Below are 18725 nucleotides of genomic sequence, written 5' to 3' on the forward strand. Positions count from 1 at the left end.
AATGGAAACTAAAAGACTATTCTCTCAAGCTTAAGCAGGTGATAAGGTAAATCATTTCCTGAAGCCCATAGAAGTAAAAATACATACCACTTACTTTCAACTTCCAGGATAACTACCAAATACTTCCCCCACCCCTTCCTTTCATCAGAGGGGGTGAAAAAAGGTTTGCTAAAGTACTCTTCTATAATCACTACTATTACCTGAACCAGAAGTTCTACAGACAACTCCTACCTTACCACAGTATGTCCTTCATGGAGCCATTCCTACCTCTAGAGTCCCCACTACAGCAACCCAGGAAGACTCAGAGATGCAAAATATCCTCAAAACATTGCTGATTCACTCAATACATGCAGTGTCTGAATTCCTGCTCACCTCAGGAAAGAAACACTCTGGAAAAGTGTTCTTCTTCAATACTGCCATGACAGCTGCATTCCCCAAACTTTGGAAATGACTGCTCAGATTTAACTTTAAACCTATTAAATCTGTGCACATGGCCTTCTTCAACCTGCCATAGTTCTTGAAAGTTACCTCCCCCACTATCTGCCTACTGCTCTACTGAACTGGAAGTTCTGTCAGCTTTCCACAGGAACCCAGTCTTCTAAAAGCTCCTGGATTCAATGAAAATGGAACAAATAGGAAAGGTGAACAACAGATTCAGACTGACCAAGCAGCTCTCCTGAGATGCTCTACCAATAAGTATGAGTGGGAAAACCTTGGGCAGCAGAGCTGTGGCCAAACAGATGGAGACTGTAATTGCCCGAGTATCACAATAGCAAGCACGAAAAACACGTGAGCAAAGCCAGAACATCCTCCTCCAAACCCCTTCACAACACACTGTGCTGTGCAAGCAACGCTTTGTCTTCATACATATTGACAACACAGTATTTATGGTCAGGTTCACCCTTCCTCTCGAGGAGAGAGTCCTGCCCCCAGCAGAAACACCTGGGGCTGGTGAGCTGCTGCTGTTGGCCAGTCAGACTTCCATTACACCTGTATCCACACCAAGCATAGAAAGAGCTAACCCTCCCTCCCACCAAACCAGAGAACACCTGGACACAGATGTACAGTAGCAGCTCACCTACACTGCACAACACCAGCATGAGCAGGACCAACTGAGATATGTTAATCCTCTTTCCTCTACAGTGAGAGCTTTGAAACTCACCAGACTAAAGCCAAAATATTATCTTAGATCCGAGAGTGCTTGGAACCCTCTACAGAGCACAAAAGTGCACTGCAAAAGTGGTTCAGCCATGTTTTAAGCACATAAAAGAGTGCTTACTAACATCATAGACTTTATCTGATTATGCCAATGTTCCTTCAGCAAAGTTTCAGTTTTCTTACATTAAACAAGGTTTGCACGACACTGCATCCAATAAACCTTGCTCCTTCTACTTTCAGATGAGAAAAGAACAGTCAAATGGCAGAGGAGATCTTGATTAAAGGGGTAAACATATATTTGTCTCAGCAAGAGTGCTGGCACATGTCTCACTGGCAACATGGACAAAAGTCATATTATCTGTTGTCATCCCAAATGCCTGATGTGTGAAAATATTGCCTTGGTTAACACCATGCCGTTCTCAGAAGCCGCCTAATTCTTGTTGCCATAGCACTTGTGCATGCTTATGCAATGTACAGCTCACTTATGACTACATTAAAAAATGAAACCTGGATGAAATATGCTTTGAGTGCTTACCAGGGAGCTATTTTAATGATTTGCAAGCCATCAGTGGATGGACAGAAAGCACAGCTCATTAAAACAATAGCAGAGCTGGCTGCCATGTCTGCATTCTTACTGAAATATCATTCAGGTAAGAGTAAATATATAAACCTTCACAACTGAGAATCATTAGAGGGAATTAAAAGAAATATGAATGCTCAAGTAAAAGAAAGGCAGAATTAACTGTTCTCCTCTTTAGGAAGGAAGGAAGGAAGGAAGAAGGGAAGCTTGTAAAACGTGTGCTGTTGAAGTCCCAGCATTTCAAAAGGGTGTCAAGTGGCATAAGCCGCATATCTAGTCTTAAATGTCTTGCTCCAAGGACATCCAGAAAGGTTGCCCTTAGGGAGTAGCACTGCTTAAAAGGAGCAGCTTGATGAGATTGTCAGCTTAAAGAGAAAACTAATGACCTAAATCCAGGATGTGACTTTCTTAGAGACTCAAATAGCTATCTGGAGGTTAAGAATCCCAAGATCATCCTAACAAGGGATTTTACTGATCAAATTATCATTTCTTTGCCACTGAATACTTTGTGCAAACTTTGGAAGCAACTTATTAATCAGACCTACACAGAGTTTCTGTACAGAATACAAAATACAGCGAGTAAGGACAAGAGGAAGGACACAGATCCAAGTGCAACCACTGTCAAACATGAATGTGCTGTGGAAGAAAGTTGGGCCATTGATTTAAATTGCTGTTTTTCCAATATGTAATCAGTTGTCTTCTTTATCCTTTACAAAAAGCAAGTAAAATAGGAGTATTGTGATCTACTCTGTCAATTTAGTGACATTAGTCAATATTTTGCTAGAAAAAGAGCATACGGAGCATCGGTAACTACCAAATATAGCTTTGTCCTTACCAGAAAGGTGCATTTCTGTGGTTTAATTTAAATCATTCAGTGTTGAAACACCATGGTGGCTGAAAGTGCTGCCTTTTCCTAGATTGTTATTGCCATTTCACCTACAACTGCATATATGTCAGAGAACAATGGGGGAGTGGATACACTACATAATCATCATTGTACACATATACATTCAACAGACCCACCAAGGCTGATTAGCATCTGAGGACAGGTAAACAATGGGAATCCAGTTTAATCAATACATACATTAATGGTTAACAATTTTTGCATGAACACTGAAGCACAGTTTCTGCATTTAAAGCCCTGTACAGATGTGATACGCAGAGAGGGCCTGTGGAATCATTACAGGCAATTAAGGAGGCAGAAATGGGGAAATGGTTACCTCTAGAGTCTTGCACTAAACCAATTACAAAAGTATTACAGACACGTAACCGAATGTATTACATAAATATGCCTTAAAATAAGTTTATGCAATCACTAGCCACTTCTCAACGCTTTATAACCACTTTTTTTCCATCTGCATTTGAAACAATCTCTTCCACTTACTGTTCAAAATGTGCCTTTTGAAACTGAAAACATCAGATTAAACCCTTCTCCATAAAAAGACAAACCCCAACTCCACTTCTCAAATCTACTATGAGCAGATACATATAAAAGGGGCTAATTGATGCCCATGGTCAGTGCTTCTGGTACAAAGTTTGTTTAGCAATTCACCATCACACTATAAACATAATCACAATCACAGGCTAGAACTGCAAAAAGTTATGCATTTGCAGAAATTCAAATACATGTTTAAGCAATTGTAGATCAAAAATTATAAACTAGACCCTCAAAATTTTACTTAGAGGATTCAGATGCATAAGCAAAAATAGGTTAAAAACCTCTTTATACTTCCTTGTCTGTTTAGATCACATATAAATAAATAGAAAATATTCCTCATATCTGTAGAAACATTCAGCGAAAACACCATGATGACTATTACTGAACACCTTTATTTATATGATTGCTCATTGTACACACGCTAATGCATCTGTCTACAAACTAATTACAGGTTTGAGAACTCAACTGATCTCTGACCTGGGGATCCAAAAAAAAATAATCATGACAAAAGCAAATGGTCAGGCCCCACAAATACCACATCAGGAAAAAAAAAAAGCTTTTACCCAGGGTTTAAGGTATATATCTCATAAGCATGGCATTTTTGTAAGTGCCCAAGAAGCTTCTCCTAATAAGCAGTAAGTGCGCAAATAATCAGTTCTTTTTGAAAGCCATTCAATTTTAAAAAAACTACACTAGTTCCTTCAATTTAATTTTCCCAGTATTTTAGCATCTTTTAAAAATGTTTAGTCATTTGAAAAAGGATTTGCAGTATCTGATTGAAGGCATCCTGCAGTTCCACACGCTCAAAGGTTGGACTTTGCTGCATTGCAGGACACAGGTGTCCTTTTGGATCAGCCTCACACTCGGGAGCAATTACAGCTCATTTATACACCTACCCACCATGCACTGGAACATGGTTATCACAAAAGAGACAGTAGCAATACAGCATTTCAATTGTCACATATGTTCAAATACAAAGACACGTTGCATAAGAAACTTTTCACGCGTCCTTTCAGAAATGCAAATGGACAAAGGGGTAAACAGGTCACGGAAAACTGCAAAAACACACAATAGCCCAAAGAATTGGTAAGAAAGATGATACGAAAGGTTAAAATAAATAAGAAAGATGATATAGGAACAAAGATAATATGGAAGAAATTCAATCTGCACTCAAGTTACCTAGGAAACAGAGTGTCTGTGTGGTGAGCGGTTTATAGGGGAAAAAAATAGCATTGTTTAGAAAAAAACAGTCTTTCAGAGAATCTCACAAACTTAGCAAACAGACCTACGGAAACAAAGAAGCAGTTCAAATTCCCACCAGGCCTAACGACTGGCGTTTGCAAACTTTTAACTCAAAAGAAATTTAAAATAGGCACATTGTAAATCTCTCAAGGCAAGCATTTATAATGGATTTAGCAGCACACCATAAGTGCAGTTCTGCCCTTGCAGTATTAACAATGGTTTTCAGATAAAGGTCCCTGTACAGGCACACAAAATAATCTAAATTCAAGATTAAAAAAAGATAAAGCATTTAACATTTATATTCATGGAGTTAGATGTCAAACCCCATTTTTAAAAAGTCAGCCCAAAAATGCCGGTTTACTATTCTAGATAAAAATACCTTTCTTTCCTATGCCTTTTAAATTAGTACTAATAAATTAGTACTAATAAATCCCTTTATTAGTACCTAGTCTGGGTACATGAGCAATAAATAATTTGAGGCTAATGACAACAATACTCGAAAAGACTGCATCTCATGCTTTTCACCCAATTTTCTGTGACTTGGGCCATGCAATCCTAAAGGGTACAGACAGCCTATTGGCTGTCACGGTTATAAACTGCATAAAAATTAAAGACTAGAAAAGCATTTTAAGTTCATGCAGCCTTCAGAAGTGGTCAACACAACTCTTCTCAAACGTTCACAGAAAAAAGTTCCCTCAAAAGGCTTGTAAAGTTCAGGACATTTTTTTTTTTACCTCTTACAACAGTCAGGAAGTAGGCAGCTCAGGTCTCTCTGAAACTACAGGGACACATTCCAGAAACTGCATAATCCAAACGTGTCTTCTCTTAATTTCTCACAATCTTTCTCTCCTTTCCTAAATCCTCTACCTTTTCATAAAGCTTTTTTTTTTCTTTTTTCTTTTTTTTTCTTTTTTTTTTAGTATGATTTTGTTTTTTGAGGGGGAAGAGGAAAGATAGTTTCAGCTTTATCCTGTTGTAGGATAGAAAAAATGGGGGGGTGTGGGGAATTCAGAATCTTGATGTTTTCACATGATGAGAAAAACATTTCTCACTCAGCACTAACAGTTAGGAAAGCATCTTTACCATTTTGTAAGAGTGCATCATGCAGTCTGCTCTTTACATTATCTCTTACAACTACTTACTGTTGCTCTCATACAGAATTTCAGAGGAAATATGGAAACATTGTGTGTTAGCTTTTCAGGGTAAACCACAACCATTGTGTGGGTCACCAGTTTAAGAACCACAGCTTGGAGGCCTTTAATTTATTTATTTTAGGTATTGCTGTGATGACCACTTTGACAGTACTTTAAAAAACAAAAAGACTATTGTAGGGTGAGGACATGCAGAACTTAAATTTTTACCTATTTAAAGAATGCAAATATTTTCTAATCTGACAAAAAAAATCCATTCCTCCTTCTAAGATACCTCTCTGACTCTGGGAACAGTTAACACAAAATGTTAAAACATCAGAAAGGATGAAAAGAGGTGCTGGTTCAGACATAAATATCACTACTGGAAAATAGAGAGTAGACCAGCCTTCTCTCTTAAAACAGGACGGCTGGGTCACTCATAACCGCAGGCCAGTGCCAGAGCGATCCATCATTTGTTAGGTAACAGGCAATATCTCAATATCTTAGGGACTCCTGTCTTGATTAACTGACCCTAAGGCAAATCCCCAAAGACACAGAACAAGCAGATGATAATCCTGTGCAAAGCTCCACCTTCTTGACCATTGGTAGTAGCAGAAAATGTTGTACATCCAAGATTTGTTTTTTGTGTTTGTGCGTCCCATTTCCAATTGCACAGGTGATCATGGAGCCAGCCAGCCAGCCGTCTCCACAGATCAGTCACAGCATAGCCTCCCTTCAGGGAGGTTGCAGGGTACAACTGGTTGTGGATTTTGAGATGGGAGAATTCCATGAGTTGACTTATACGGTTATCCCATGTTGTAGTCACACCAAAACATGACGCAGTGCATTTGGACTAGGTTGGTTCTTGATGAACCACAGATCCTGTTTTTATCTCAAGAGATCCCGAGTCTGGGCAGTACTGCAGTGGATTTTACTTATTAAGAAAGTCCCAGAGGTTATAAGGAGATGGTGCTGGGGCTGTCTGTTTCTGAGGAATTTCCATCAAATGGGGTTTACTCCCCCAGAAGTGGTTTTTCCATGCACAAAGCTGCTTTGGTTATATATGTCAAGAGACTCTGGAATCACCCTGACATGGTCTTAAACTGCTGTTTATTTATTTATTCATTTTTAATGTCTATAAAGCTTTGAATATAATGACCGTTGAAAAATATGATGAAGAATAATGGAAACCTCTTGTCTTTGCCCAGTTGGCTGCTGAGAAGTGCTTTCTGTTGAGAAGCTACTGGGTGGCAGAATTTGGCCATAAGAATGCTTTGAATCTGCAGAGGCTAGAACACCATCATGAAGAGGTAAACCATTTAAATGGCACACTAACTACATTTGTCAGCAAGGAAATGGGATTGGTGATGCCTTAGACATACACCTTCCAGGACTAATAATGGCTTTCAGCATGTGGCAGCACTAGTGCTCAACTCAGCGGGAAAACAAGCCATTACAGGGTGACCAGCAACGCTGCTGTGCTTTTTAGGAGCTGGCAAGGAGATGGTGTAGGGAAAAAAAAAAGCCAACAACAAAGAAACCCCAGTAAAATCTCAGCATTACAGTTGCTACTCACTCAACACAAACCCAGAGATCAGGAAAGCTCTGATCTGAGCCACCCAACAGAGCTCTCCATGATTCAAATCCCTGACCTTCCTCCTGGCCTCCTGGTTTTGAGTTCTGAGGCAGAGAAAGAGCAACTTGAGTGAGGCTACATTGCCAGCAGGGAAGCAGGGATATCTTGTAGGTGAAAACTGTTCCCAGTGGAAGTGAGACACAAAAAACCCACCCAATTGTGCCAACAGTATCACCAAATGTCACTTGGAGTTATTACTCCTGCCTCCAGAACTCATAACCTTTGCTCCTGGAGGATTGTGGGATACATTATGGATAAAGCTTAAAAGCACACATTAGTTCACAATGATTTACTAACCAAATTTTCCCTTTGAAGGAAGAGAAGAAAAGAGCACTGACTCACCGGAGATGTTGTTAATCGAAGGATGGCTCCATTTTTTATTTCATTACGATTCTGAAAGAGAAAAATCCAAAGGTTTTACTTAAGACTCACTCACATAAAAAGATGAAACATGCATTGAGCAGAATGTCATGCTGAACCTTTAACAGTGCTTTCCTCTGTCTGCATGCAAAAGCTTCCCCCTTTCAGATGTAAGCTAGCATCTATTTTCCTCACTAAGGCATATAACATTAGCTTCAACAAATAGGTTGAATTCACATGACACTTAACCAACCTGAACTCTCTCAAGAATGACTTCATGTTTTTCAAAGTTTAGCTTCCACTGGCAACTTCTAAATATTTCTTTTTAAATATGCTGTCCACAGTGTCTGGCTCTGATACTGTACATACTTGAGGAGTTTGTAAGTTTGCTAAAACCTGTCATTAAGCATCTGCAGGATTTAGAATTCATCCCACTGGCTCTTTATTTTCTATAACAAGAACATGCTGACTTCAACCACTGGAACCTACCCACTGAGCTCTGCCACCACGACTTTGTATTCTCCCTCAAAGTAAAAAAAAGCATCACTGTTAGCAGAGTAAAGTTCAAAGTTGCCATCAGTCCTTCTCCTTGCCCAGCTGTCAGAAAGAGAGGGCATTAAAGCTTTTCTTTTGGTTAAGCTCACATAGCCGTGGCTTAAGCTATGGTGTACACTTACAGCATCCTTAGAGTTTTGTGGTCAAAGCCCATGTGCACCGTGTCCCCCTGTGGTGTGTGTAGGGGAGCTTCCCTTCTTTCAGCAACTACTTCCTACTCACCACAGGGTAGGAGAATAAGGTACCTCCAGCAATGAATACACTGACAGGTATTGACTGTGTGCAGCACAATGCACAGTCACAGTGCCCGTCATGGTTCAGTAGCTTCTTCATGAGCTGACACCCTAATCTGTCAGAGGAACTGGAGGAATCCCTAGCAGTTTGAGAGAGAAGAGCTAATTTTGTATGAAGACCACGTTGCAGGCTTTCTGCAGACTGGTGTTTAGCCAAGAAAAAATATGAAGGTGTATATCTCTCCTCAGGCAGTTTTCCCAAAATTTATTTCATCTTTCTTGTTCTCATTCTGATATAGCTGGAATCCAAAATGCTAAAAACCAGATAAATCTTGCCTGAAACCAGGTCAAGTAGTCCCAAAATAAAACTCCAGTACATTGTCTCATTCTTGGTATCCAAGTCATCTGTGGGATTGGTTCTAGCTACCTCAAAGATCACTCTCCACCCACAAAGACTTCTTCACTCTAACTGAAATAAATGAAGTGCCAGACAACACAGGGGGTACAAGAGAGAAGCTTTCTTACAGCATCTTTGCCTACATATGCAGCAACTCTTCTCAGCCCTCAGCAGTCTCCTCCTGCCAGAACAGCCTCAGGGAGACCAGCCAGGCTATACTCAGAAGAGGGGCAAAGAAGGGTGAGCAGCTAAATACAGGGTGACTTCCCACAGCACTAACAAAGTGCCAGATTTTCTCCACTTGTAGTGGAACAGCACCAGACCCAGCTACATTTCATCATGTCTAAGGAATCTGTGTGAAGTGGCCATAGTGCATTTGTGTGGTTTAATCTCAATCAGCACTGAGACAAACTCACTTCACAAACAGTTGTGGTTGCTAAAACTGTTACCACCTCCTGGATTTGTGGAGCTGAATAAAAGTAATTGCTTTGGGACAGACAATTAGCATAGGCTAAATCTACCTCCATCAGCAGCTTAGGCTAAGCTACTGGACCTCAGCTGCATTAGGCCAGAGCGTTTGCATGTACACATACACCAGGTTCCATCAGCTTTACTTGGAAGGCAGAAAATCCCAGCATTCAACAATATGAAAACCAGGAATTCAACAAAATTTAAACAAATTGAACTGTACTCATCATATTCAGGAGTTAAAGTTCACTGACATGTTTATAAAAACATTGGAGCTTTGAAGTAGACTGTTCTTAAACATAAAAAAGAGCACATACAGAGGCTTATTTTTTAAGCAGCAAAAATTTAGGCTTAAAGTTTCTCATGTTTCCTGCTGCAATTAACATGAACTACCAAATCAGATGTACAAACGAGTTGGTGGTTTGCGGTTTGTTTGTTTGTGAAAAGTTAGGTCATTTCATCTGGGCCACAATAAGCACCTCTGCAAACACTCAGTCCACTGCAAACAAGAGGTGCTGGGCATAGCTGGAGCATGGTGATCTCCAGAAACTTGAGGAGGAACAGAGGAAACACAGAGGAACAGACTAATTAAAAGCATCAGTGGACATTTTCTTTGGAGTCTCTCTGTTTAATCATGAAGATGAATCTAAAACACCAAATCTTTCAGACTCAATGGTGCAATGCTTATCAGAATCCACAAGACACAAGCCCATGGACCTTTCATCATGTCTCGCTCGGAGCAAGGTGTGCATGACTGCCCTATGCTGTAAATTCAATCATTGTATCACAACAGAGAGAGAGCTCCTCTTCATCTCCTGCTTCAGAAAAAGGCTTAAGGAAAACTGCCCACGCCTTATCTCTGGAAGTATTCAAAGTATAATGTCTCTAGCACAGCAAGCTAGCCAAAATTTGAAGATGGTTAGCAGTTACCCAATTAAAAAAAAAAAAAAATACAATTTTGTTTATCCATTCTAAATATTGGCTTAATCACATACCAGGAAACAGCATGTAAGAGTACAATTAAGCCAAGAGGCTTTCTTACATTAACTACATGATGCAATAGTCAGCATGCCAGTTAATTTTAATTGCAACATTTACACACAGTTAATCCTCTTAGTATTAAGGATAACATCCTGTGGATTTCTTTTCCAGGATAACAGAACATCATTAGAGCAGCCCAGTTTTGGCAGTCATAAGCATCACTGCTATTCAGGACAGAACTCACCCCCACCCATGGTAGACAAATTTAAAAATATCCAAACAAAAACAGGGAAAAAAAACCAAACAAAAAAAACCCTTTTCCAAGATATTCCTGACCTATTTCTCAAGTGTACTTGAAGTTGGTAGATACTGTTCATGGTGTTGATCTGTATCAGAAAAACTTAATCCTGAGCAGTGAAGGAACTATTGAAATGGTACTATCCAAAATGTCCCTAAAAACTCTGTAACAGGAAAATATATCTGTTATACATGTTATACAGGACAAAGACGGCAGTTATATCAAGGATACAAATAAACCCCCTGTGCAGTATTTTATCTAGCAAGATATAATATATCACAAGATGATTTTTCTCCTAACAGAGTACGTAATATTTCCAAGATGAGATTTCAATCAGACTAAATACTTTCATGAAGACACACAAAGAACATAACACAGCAGGAAGTAGAGGGTAGCTGGAAAGTTCATCTTGCATTCATATTTTAGGACCCTCTGCCTTCTAGCTTCACCAGCTGGGGGAACACAAACCTAAATGACCATAAATGCTATAGAAGGTGGGAATAGCAAGGAAGGAGAGGCAGTGGGGTAGCCCTGTACATTAGAGTTTTCCATTCTCAGAGAAGTATGGAGGGGGCTCAGCAGAACTGCTATCCTGGAATTCTGGAGGGGAGATTTGTGCCTGTTTAGGAGCCTGGTAGACAGAATCCATTGGTAGGCAGTCCTGAGGGTCAAAGGAGTCCAGGAAGGCTGGGTATCCTGCATGAAGGAAATCTTAAAAGCGCAGAAGCAGGCCAATGCAAGACAAGCAGTGGGAAACACCAGCCTGGCTGAGCACAAACCTTTGGCTGGAACTAAGGAAAAAGAAGAGAGGTTATGACCTTTGGAAGAAGGGGGCAGCACAGTCAGAAGGGCCACTAGGGTGCTATGAGGTTATGCAGGGAGAAAATTAGAAGGGTCAAAGCTCAACTGGACCTTAATCTAGGAACTACAGGCCTGGCAGTCTTTCCTCAGTGCCAGGGAAAGTCATAGAGCAGATCACCTTGAGTGACATCTGAGGCACATACAGGACAACCAGATGATCAGGCACAGCCAGAAGGGGTTTATGAAAGGCAAGTCCTGCTTGACTAACCTGGTCTCCTATGCATAAGTGACCTGCTCAGTGGACGAGGGAAAGGCTGTGGATGTTGTTCACCTGGATTTTAGTAAGGCATTGACACTGTTGCCCACAGCATTCTCCTGGAGAAACTGGCTGCTCATGTCTTGGACAGGTGCATTGCTTGCTGGGTAAAGATGGGGCTTGATTCCCAGCCCCAAAGGGTGGTGAGGAGTGGAGGTACACCCAGCTGGTTTTATCTAGCAGCTGCTCACCAGTGGTGGCCCCCAGAGCTCAGCAAGGGGGACATCAGCCTCTTTAAAGTAACAATCAATAGGGTGAGAGGAAATGGCCTCAGGTTGCACCAGGGATGTTTTAGATTGGAGAGGAAGAAAAAAGTCTTCACAGAAAGTGTTGCCAAGCACTGGAACAGGCTGTCCAGAGACATGGTTGAGTCACTATCCCTGGTAGCATTTAAAAGACATAGCACTTGGGGACACAGTTTAGTGGTGGACTTGGCAGTCCACTAAGCTAATGGTTGGACTCGATTATCTTAGAAGGTCCTTTCCAACCTAAACAATTCTACGTTTCTATGACTATCTGCCAGCAGATTCTGCTTAGTCTGAAAGCTCTGCTTTTCTGTGCCATAGATTAGTTTGCCCAAAACACATGCAGGAGACTTGAATCCAGAAAGCAGGCCTCAAGCATTAGCAAAGTCCACCAAATCACTGAGAGGGATGAAGGTAAGAAAATTCACTTTTAAAAAAACACTATCAAAATAATGAAGTTGTTTATTCAGAGCTTTGCTGCAGTGACACTAGAAAACTTATCAGGTAAAATAGGTTATTTTTCCACACATTTGTCTCATCATTTTAATGATCTATTATACCAAGCAAAATGCTTCAAGATTCAGCTCGCTCTAACTGGTTGGAATGGAATGTTTTCTTAACATATTTGAGGAAGACCTAGAAGCATTGGTTCCCATGGTTATAGCTCGCTCAGCCTGTTCTTTAACCTTGACCAAACAGCTTTCTTCAGACTTCTCTAACCACCCTAGACAATAACAGCCAAGAAATCTAAAATTCTTATGTTTATTACCTTTAGTAATAGATTCATCCCTATTTCCATACTGCTGTTCTTTTGTTGCACCTTCCTCCAAATGGACGCAAGAGAAAATTAAAGCTGTGAAATACACTTTATGATGCCATTACATTTCCACAAGGATAAATTTGTGCAAGTTGTAAATAAGGACAAAATGACGCAAAATATTAGAGTTATAGAGTTCGTTACTAAGTTTACAGCTCAGGAGAGAGAAGCAAAGTTCTTGCTGGCAGATCTCCCTTAAAGCACAGATTCAGTGTGCTATAGGATCAAGTGGGTGTCATCAGAAGTGGCACCAGGAACAAGACAGAGGGCGTCACTTTGCCACAACACAGGAGCTTCATGTACCCACATACAGGGCACTGAGTGCAGTTTTTGATCTTCACATTCTAGGGAGGGCAAAGTAGTTTCTGAGGAAATACAGAGAGGGGCAAGTGTCCAGTGGGCTTCAGCAGTTGCCTCAAAAGGCAGGGTCTCCTCAGTTTGGAGGGACAAAGGACTCAGGAATGAATGTAATGGACAACCAGAATGCAGAACTGTTTTTATGAAACCCTGCAGTATGAGAACTTAGGGGCACTTGAAATCGGTAGGGGGGCAGTTTAAAGCAGATAGAGAATACACTTCTTCATCCAGGAGGCAGTAAATTCTTCAAGATTGCTGTCAGAGGTTATGAAAGCAGGCTGTATCAGCAGGTTCAAGAAGAGATGAAAGAGTGGCATAGCCTTTATGCAGGATATTAAATAGACTAAGTGTAGGTGTAGACTCCAACACCTGTAGTACAACAAATAAGAATATGAGGGAGCAAAAAGAGACTGAAAGCCATCATCAGATCACTACCCTGAACAGCATTTGCTACTGCTAGACCTGCAGACAGACTACAAGATGACATTTCATTTGGCTGACTTGGTAGGGAATTTCTTAAGTTTATTTTTAGTCACCAAAATATTTAATAAGATGTAAGCTAAGTGATACAGGTAATTACCAACATTGTACTACTTGGCATGACAGAGTTGTACTGTTTTAGAAGAAATTGGTGCAATTAGTCTTGTGGTAAAATTTCTTTTCTGGGAAGCTGTTGAAAAGAAGGGACAATGTCTTCTGGTTTTTCATGTTATAATTAGATTATAACATTTTCCTTAAAAAAATAAGTAGTTTGAAATGTCTAAATAGAAGATGTTTTCTGCATCTGTCTCTATTCAAGGATTACAGAAGCTGGTAAATAAACCAAGTTAGACCAGTGGTGCAGTTTCAGTCTGTACATTAGCCAGTGCAATTCTACAACCTACAAGAGGCACAATTCTGCACATATCCCTCCAGTGCATGGGCCCCTAACACTTCCTTTACATTGGATCTGCCACCATGCAGCAGCACAGTCAACCACCTGACCTTAAAAAGTTAACATTTCCTGTCCCCTTCATTCACAAAAGAGGAGGAAAATAAAATGCATTCCAGAGTCCAGAATTTTCTTTTGTGTCAGATCCGTGACTTGACTCACCACCCAGCAGCAGTCACTAGGATGTTAGTGAAGCAAAGAGAAGAAACAGAGTAGAAAAAGAATTCCCAGCTACCTATTTCTCCAGCAACCCACACAATACCAGCTTGACTGCCACTTAAACCACATCCTAAGAAAAAGACCAAACTTTGCATGATTTGCCCATCTGCAAGTGGAGTGATCTACAAGGACAGCATTAGCAGGCACCACTTGTTCTGCAGAGCAGCAGTGGTGTTACACTTCGGGCAGACATCCTTCTGACACATTAAAAGAAGTTACACACAAGTTATTTTTAACCTGGATCAGTTCCCCAATTCAAGCAACCACACAGACACACAACACAGTTGTACCAGCAACATGGAAGGGGTGGGCCGATGACAAGCAGCCCTATCGTCCTCTGATAAGTTTCAACAGAAGAGCTGCACCCTGAAAAATAAACATCAGGAAATGACTGACTTAGCTGTGCTCATACTATTATTAGCAAGATTATGTGGAGAAATCAGAACAGGGCTGGTACGGATATAAAGAAAACCCAAAACAAAAACCCATCAGACCCAAGTAAGGATTATCAAATTGAAGTCAGCTCCTCAGCACAGGTTATTCACCATATTCATTCACAGCACCACTGAGGGTCAGCACAGGAGCAGTGGCTCCTTAAGCAGATTCTTAAAGAATAGCTGAATAACGAAGCTGAGACTGTGGCTCACTTTTGACAGATCAAAGCACAGTTGCACAGTTTGCTACCACAGAGCCTTGCTTTTCAACACCTTGCTCATTCCTACTACTGTGATATGTGGCATAAGCAGTTGTATCAGTCAACAAGGGAACTAAACCAGATGAAAATTTTATCATTTTAGGGTTTTCCTGGTTTGCACAGTAGAAGACAGGAATAAGCAGTAGAGTATAAGCAGGAAAAGTGGGCCAGCTCATTTTGCAAGCACCACATTTGGAACCACAACACCGAGACTTGTTTAAGGGAAAGCCAGCAGGTATTTGTGCTTCTCTAGGACGTACATCCCACTCCTACACCCTTCCTGTGCCCTTCCTCTCACCCACAGAAGGACTGTAGGTAAAACATCCATTTTCCATTTTTGACTACAGTTGGAGCTTGACAAAATTTTGTTCTACGTCAGCTTAAGCCAGTTCCAGAAACAATTGAGGAACAGGTCACAGCTGTCAAAAAAGCAAAGTACCATTCTTCTTCCTACCTTTCCTTTACTTATTTCTTGCTTACAGGCTATTCCTGGACATTATTCAAGAGTCCTGCCTCATCCCTGCATCAGATCAAGCAGCCTTTTTACTAAGCAAATTTAATGAATTAAAGTGGCACAAAATTATTCCCTCCTTGCCACCACCTCCAAAAACCGTCAAAAAACAAACTCCCCCCCACCAAAAAAAAAAAAAAAAAAAAAGAAGAAAGGGTCAGGATCTTCTGGGGATGGAAGAAGAAGTCAGAGCCATCCTCTCTCAGAGCTGACTTGTCATCTGTTCATTGCACTTTGTAAAACTACCCATCCAAACATGTTATTCTTTAAGTATAACAATGAATTAAAGAGTATTTTTTTGTTGGGCAGATCTTACACAGAACTGTTTGCCATTAGCTGAACCCAAACAGTTGTACTGTGCCCCTGGTATGCCATACCTATCTTTGATTGCTCTAACCGAAAGCTGAACATTTTCAGTGTCTTTACCCTCTAATGATTAATTGTGAGGCAAAATTACAAACTTAATTCAAGAAAATATCTATATAGATTTCTTAAAAATCATCCCACTTGATCCAGCTCATCAGCCTTGATATGGAACTAAGAAACTAAACAGAAAATCATCATAACAAATATTTTAATAAGAAGCAAGCAGAAGAATTAAGCTGTTTGTGCTGGGGCCAGAAAGTATAACAGGTGAACAGGACATAATTATTTTCTTTAGAAAACTTAGTATAGACCAAAAGTTCTACAAAAAGAATCCTAAGAGAACTAAAAGAAGGATAACCACTGTTCTTGGAATCAGCTTGAATGAAGGAGGATTGAAAGCAATTTAGTATATGGATACTCAAGTTTTACTTCTGTTCACTTGAAAAATACACTAATAATCTGAGATTTTACTGGAGTCTACAGGGCAGTGTTACCAGCATTCATCAAGCAGGCAGGAGCATGGCCACTCAGATGCCATGTGCTGCCCTTACTTTAGGGAATTTCTGCAGGGCTGTGCAGACACCCCAAAATAATAAGAAATTTGTGAATATGTGAGAAATACCACATCTTATAAGTGGCAGAGAAAAGGGAAAGCCAGGCATGGTTTGATCCAAGTTAAATCTACAATCTACCATGTATGTAGCACAATTAATAAATGTATTATCAGGAGTGATGCAAAAAAAAAAAAAAGAAACAGCTCTTAATACATTTCTCCAGTTCCCATTCTTAATGCTATTTTTCATTCTCAGCTCCTTAAGAAGCACCAGTTCCTTCTATGAATCAGAAACCTTCATAATTAAGAATGTTTTCTTACAACTCACTGAAAATTCAATTAATCAGTGAAAACAGATGAATATGAAAAACGTAAAAACTCAGAAAGTCCCAACTGTACAAATGGCTCATTTCTTGTCCTGTTATTTGCATACACTCCCACGCAGGGAGCCTGTAAAGGCATGGTGGAATTTCACATGAATATACAATTACAGGTTGTGTTCAGCAAAAAAATAGGTCACGAACAAAATCACCTTAGATAAAGAGCAAGCACCAGGGACTCCACTCAGGTTCCCAGCATTGGGAAGATGGGGGTTAGAAAGATGTCCCATCTTCAAACGGAGCACAGAATTGAATAATTACAACAAAAGGAAGGTGGGGCAGCTCTTCTTGCAAAACAGAATTAAAAGTCTCCCAAAAACTAATGGAGTAAACTCAGTGTCTGCTCCCCTCCACTTCAAGCAATAAGAATAAAAGAGAAATGTGGGAGATAGGAAAGACGTTAAAAAAGCCCACGGGAAGTCTTCTGATGCATCAGATATAAAAAAAAAAGCCAACACAGAAATACTGTGACAATAAAAATGGGTTACATTCAATATACAGATGAATGAAACATCCTTGCTTTTAAAAGATAACAAAAAGATGTCACCGTTGTCACCACTGTGTGCTCACTGCTGGCTCACAAACCCCTCAGCACCAGCAGCCAACCCTTCATTTCTGAGAGCTGCTGACACAGAGGGTTAAGAGCGACCACATTCTTCCTCCAGCAGTAAAACCAGCTTGACCACCATCCTTCCCCAGGCAAACACAGGAGCTACAAATGGATCTAGAGGTGGCCACAGTCTGCAAGACCAAGGGTGAGCAGCGACGAGGGACCAGCCATACCCACCAAGGTGCAGCATCAGCCACTCAAATCTCTGCGCCTGCGTTGCTCGTACTGCCAGCAGAGGAGCACAGCTAACAATTATCTGAGCTGTGGTTTGCAGCCAGGGAACACACATAGCACACAAAATTATACAGCCATTTTCTACTCTTCATATAGCATTTTCCTTTCTAAACCTGAGCTCCCCCAGGCTACAGCGCTCCTGAGTCATTGCACCTGATGTACACAAGAATTTAACTCAGGTACAGCCTGGATAGACTGAAGCAAAGGTGACTTATTTATTCTTATCTTGTAGTATCTAGCATGATAAGATCCTGACTTAGAAGTCAGGCTTCTAGACATTTGACCTACCAGAGAAATGTTCCTTCATTATAAGCAAAGCCTTTAAAAAAACCCACATACCTATCAGCATAATTAAAAATCAAACACTTGAAGATCAGAACACCAGACAGATTTTAGCTCAGGCACTATGCCTGCTTGGTTTTCTTGTCCACATACCCTCTTGTTTTATTTCTGTCATTTTTAAAGAAAAGGGCTTAAAGAAATAAGTGATAATTTTCACTGCAGCTTCAGGGGCACAGATATAGCCATACCATGACCCAAGAGTCAGCAGCCAAAACTGGATCTGCTGTGATAAGCCCTATCTCTAGTAGTAACCCTGGCTGAATCAAAATTTGTTAAAGACCTCACTTATACTGCCTGAAGGAATTATTGCTACTTCTGTAGAGGCATTTTTCCAAATAATACAGCCAAAATATAAATAAATTAACAGACAGAACTGCTTGGGTGTTGTTTTTGTTTATTCATGGTATAATTGGGAAATATAGGTCCAGCTACAAAAGATAAAGAGTTCTGTATATGACAGCCAAAACACAGATGGGCTGTTTGCCACCAAAAACAAAACTACAACTGTAAGCCATGTAACATTTGGGACATTTTCACTTCAAAGCTTCTTGCTACTCTATACAAGAATTCACTAATTGCTTTTCTTTCTGGTAACTTTAAACCCAGTGATATTTTAAAGAGGCATCTCTACCTGGAAGGCAGTCTCTGCAGAAACATGACCTATAGATAATGTTATCTGCTTACATACAGACATATAATTCACCTTTAAAACCTGCAAAAAATATTTGTTATGAGGAGCTGTCACTGTCACAAAAAAAAGCTCTGTTCATGTCCATTAGTAAAAGTCAGATTACAGCAATGTGGATTTTAACAATTAAGTGTTGTAGCTTCCTTGAAGTGCATGTGTCTTTCGGCAGTTTTCATGTTTTAATT

The 18725-nt window shown here is 40.3% G+C and overlaps 1 protein-coding gene across 5 annotated transcripts in view; it reads right to left on the reverse strand.

Moving 5' to 3' along the window:
- The window catches only part of ELMO1 (engulfment and cell motility 1), a 301131-nt gene that overhangs the window by 217273 nt on the left and 65133 nt on the right, over positions 1–18725 (reverse strand). For 4 of the 5 annotated variants that reach the window (XM_058832447.1, XM_058832448.1, XM_058832449.1 and 1 more), the window contains one exon: positions 7527–7577. In XM_058832447.1, coding sequence (XP_058688430.1) covers positions 7527–7577 — 51 coding nt within the window. Of the gene's footprint in view, positions 1–7526; positions 7578–14452; positions 14490–18725 lie in introns of those variants that run through there. The other variant, XM_058832450.1, reaches the window with a different exon arrangement.

Source organism: Poecile atricapillus, chromosome 2 (assembly GCF_030490865.1).
Source record: "Poecile atricapillus isolate bPoeAtr1 chromosome 2, bPoeAtr1.hap1, whole genome shotgun sequence".
NCBI lineage: Eukaryota > Metazoa > Chordata > Aves > Passeriformes > Paridae > Poecile > Poecile atricapillus.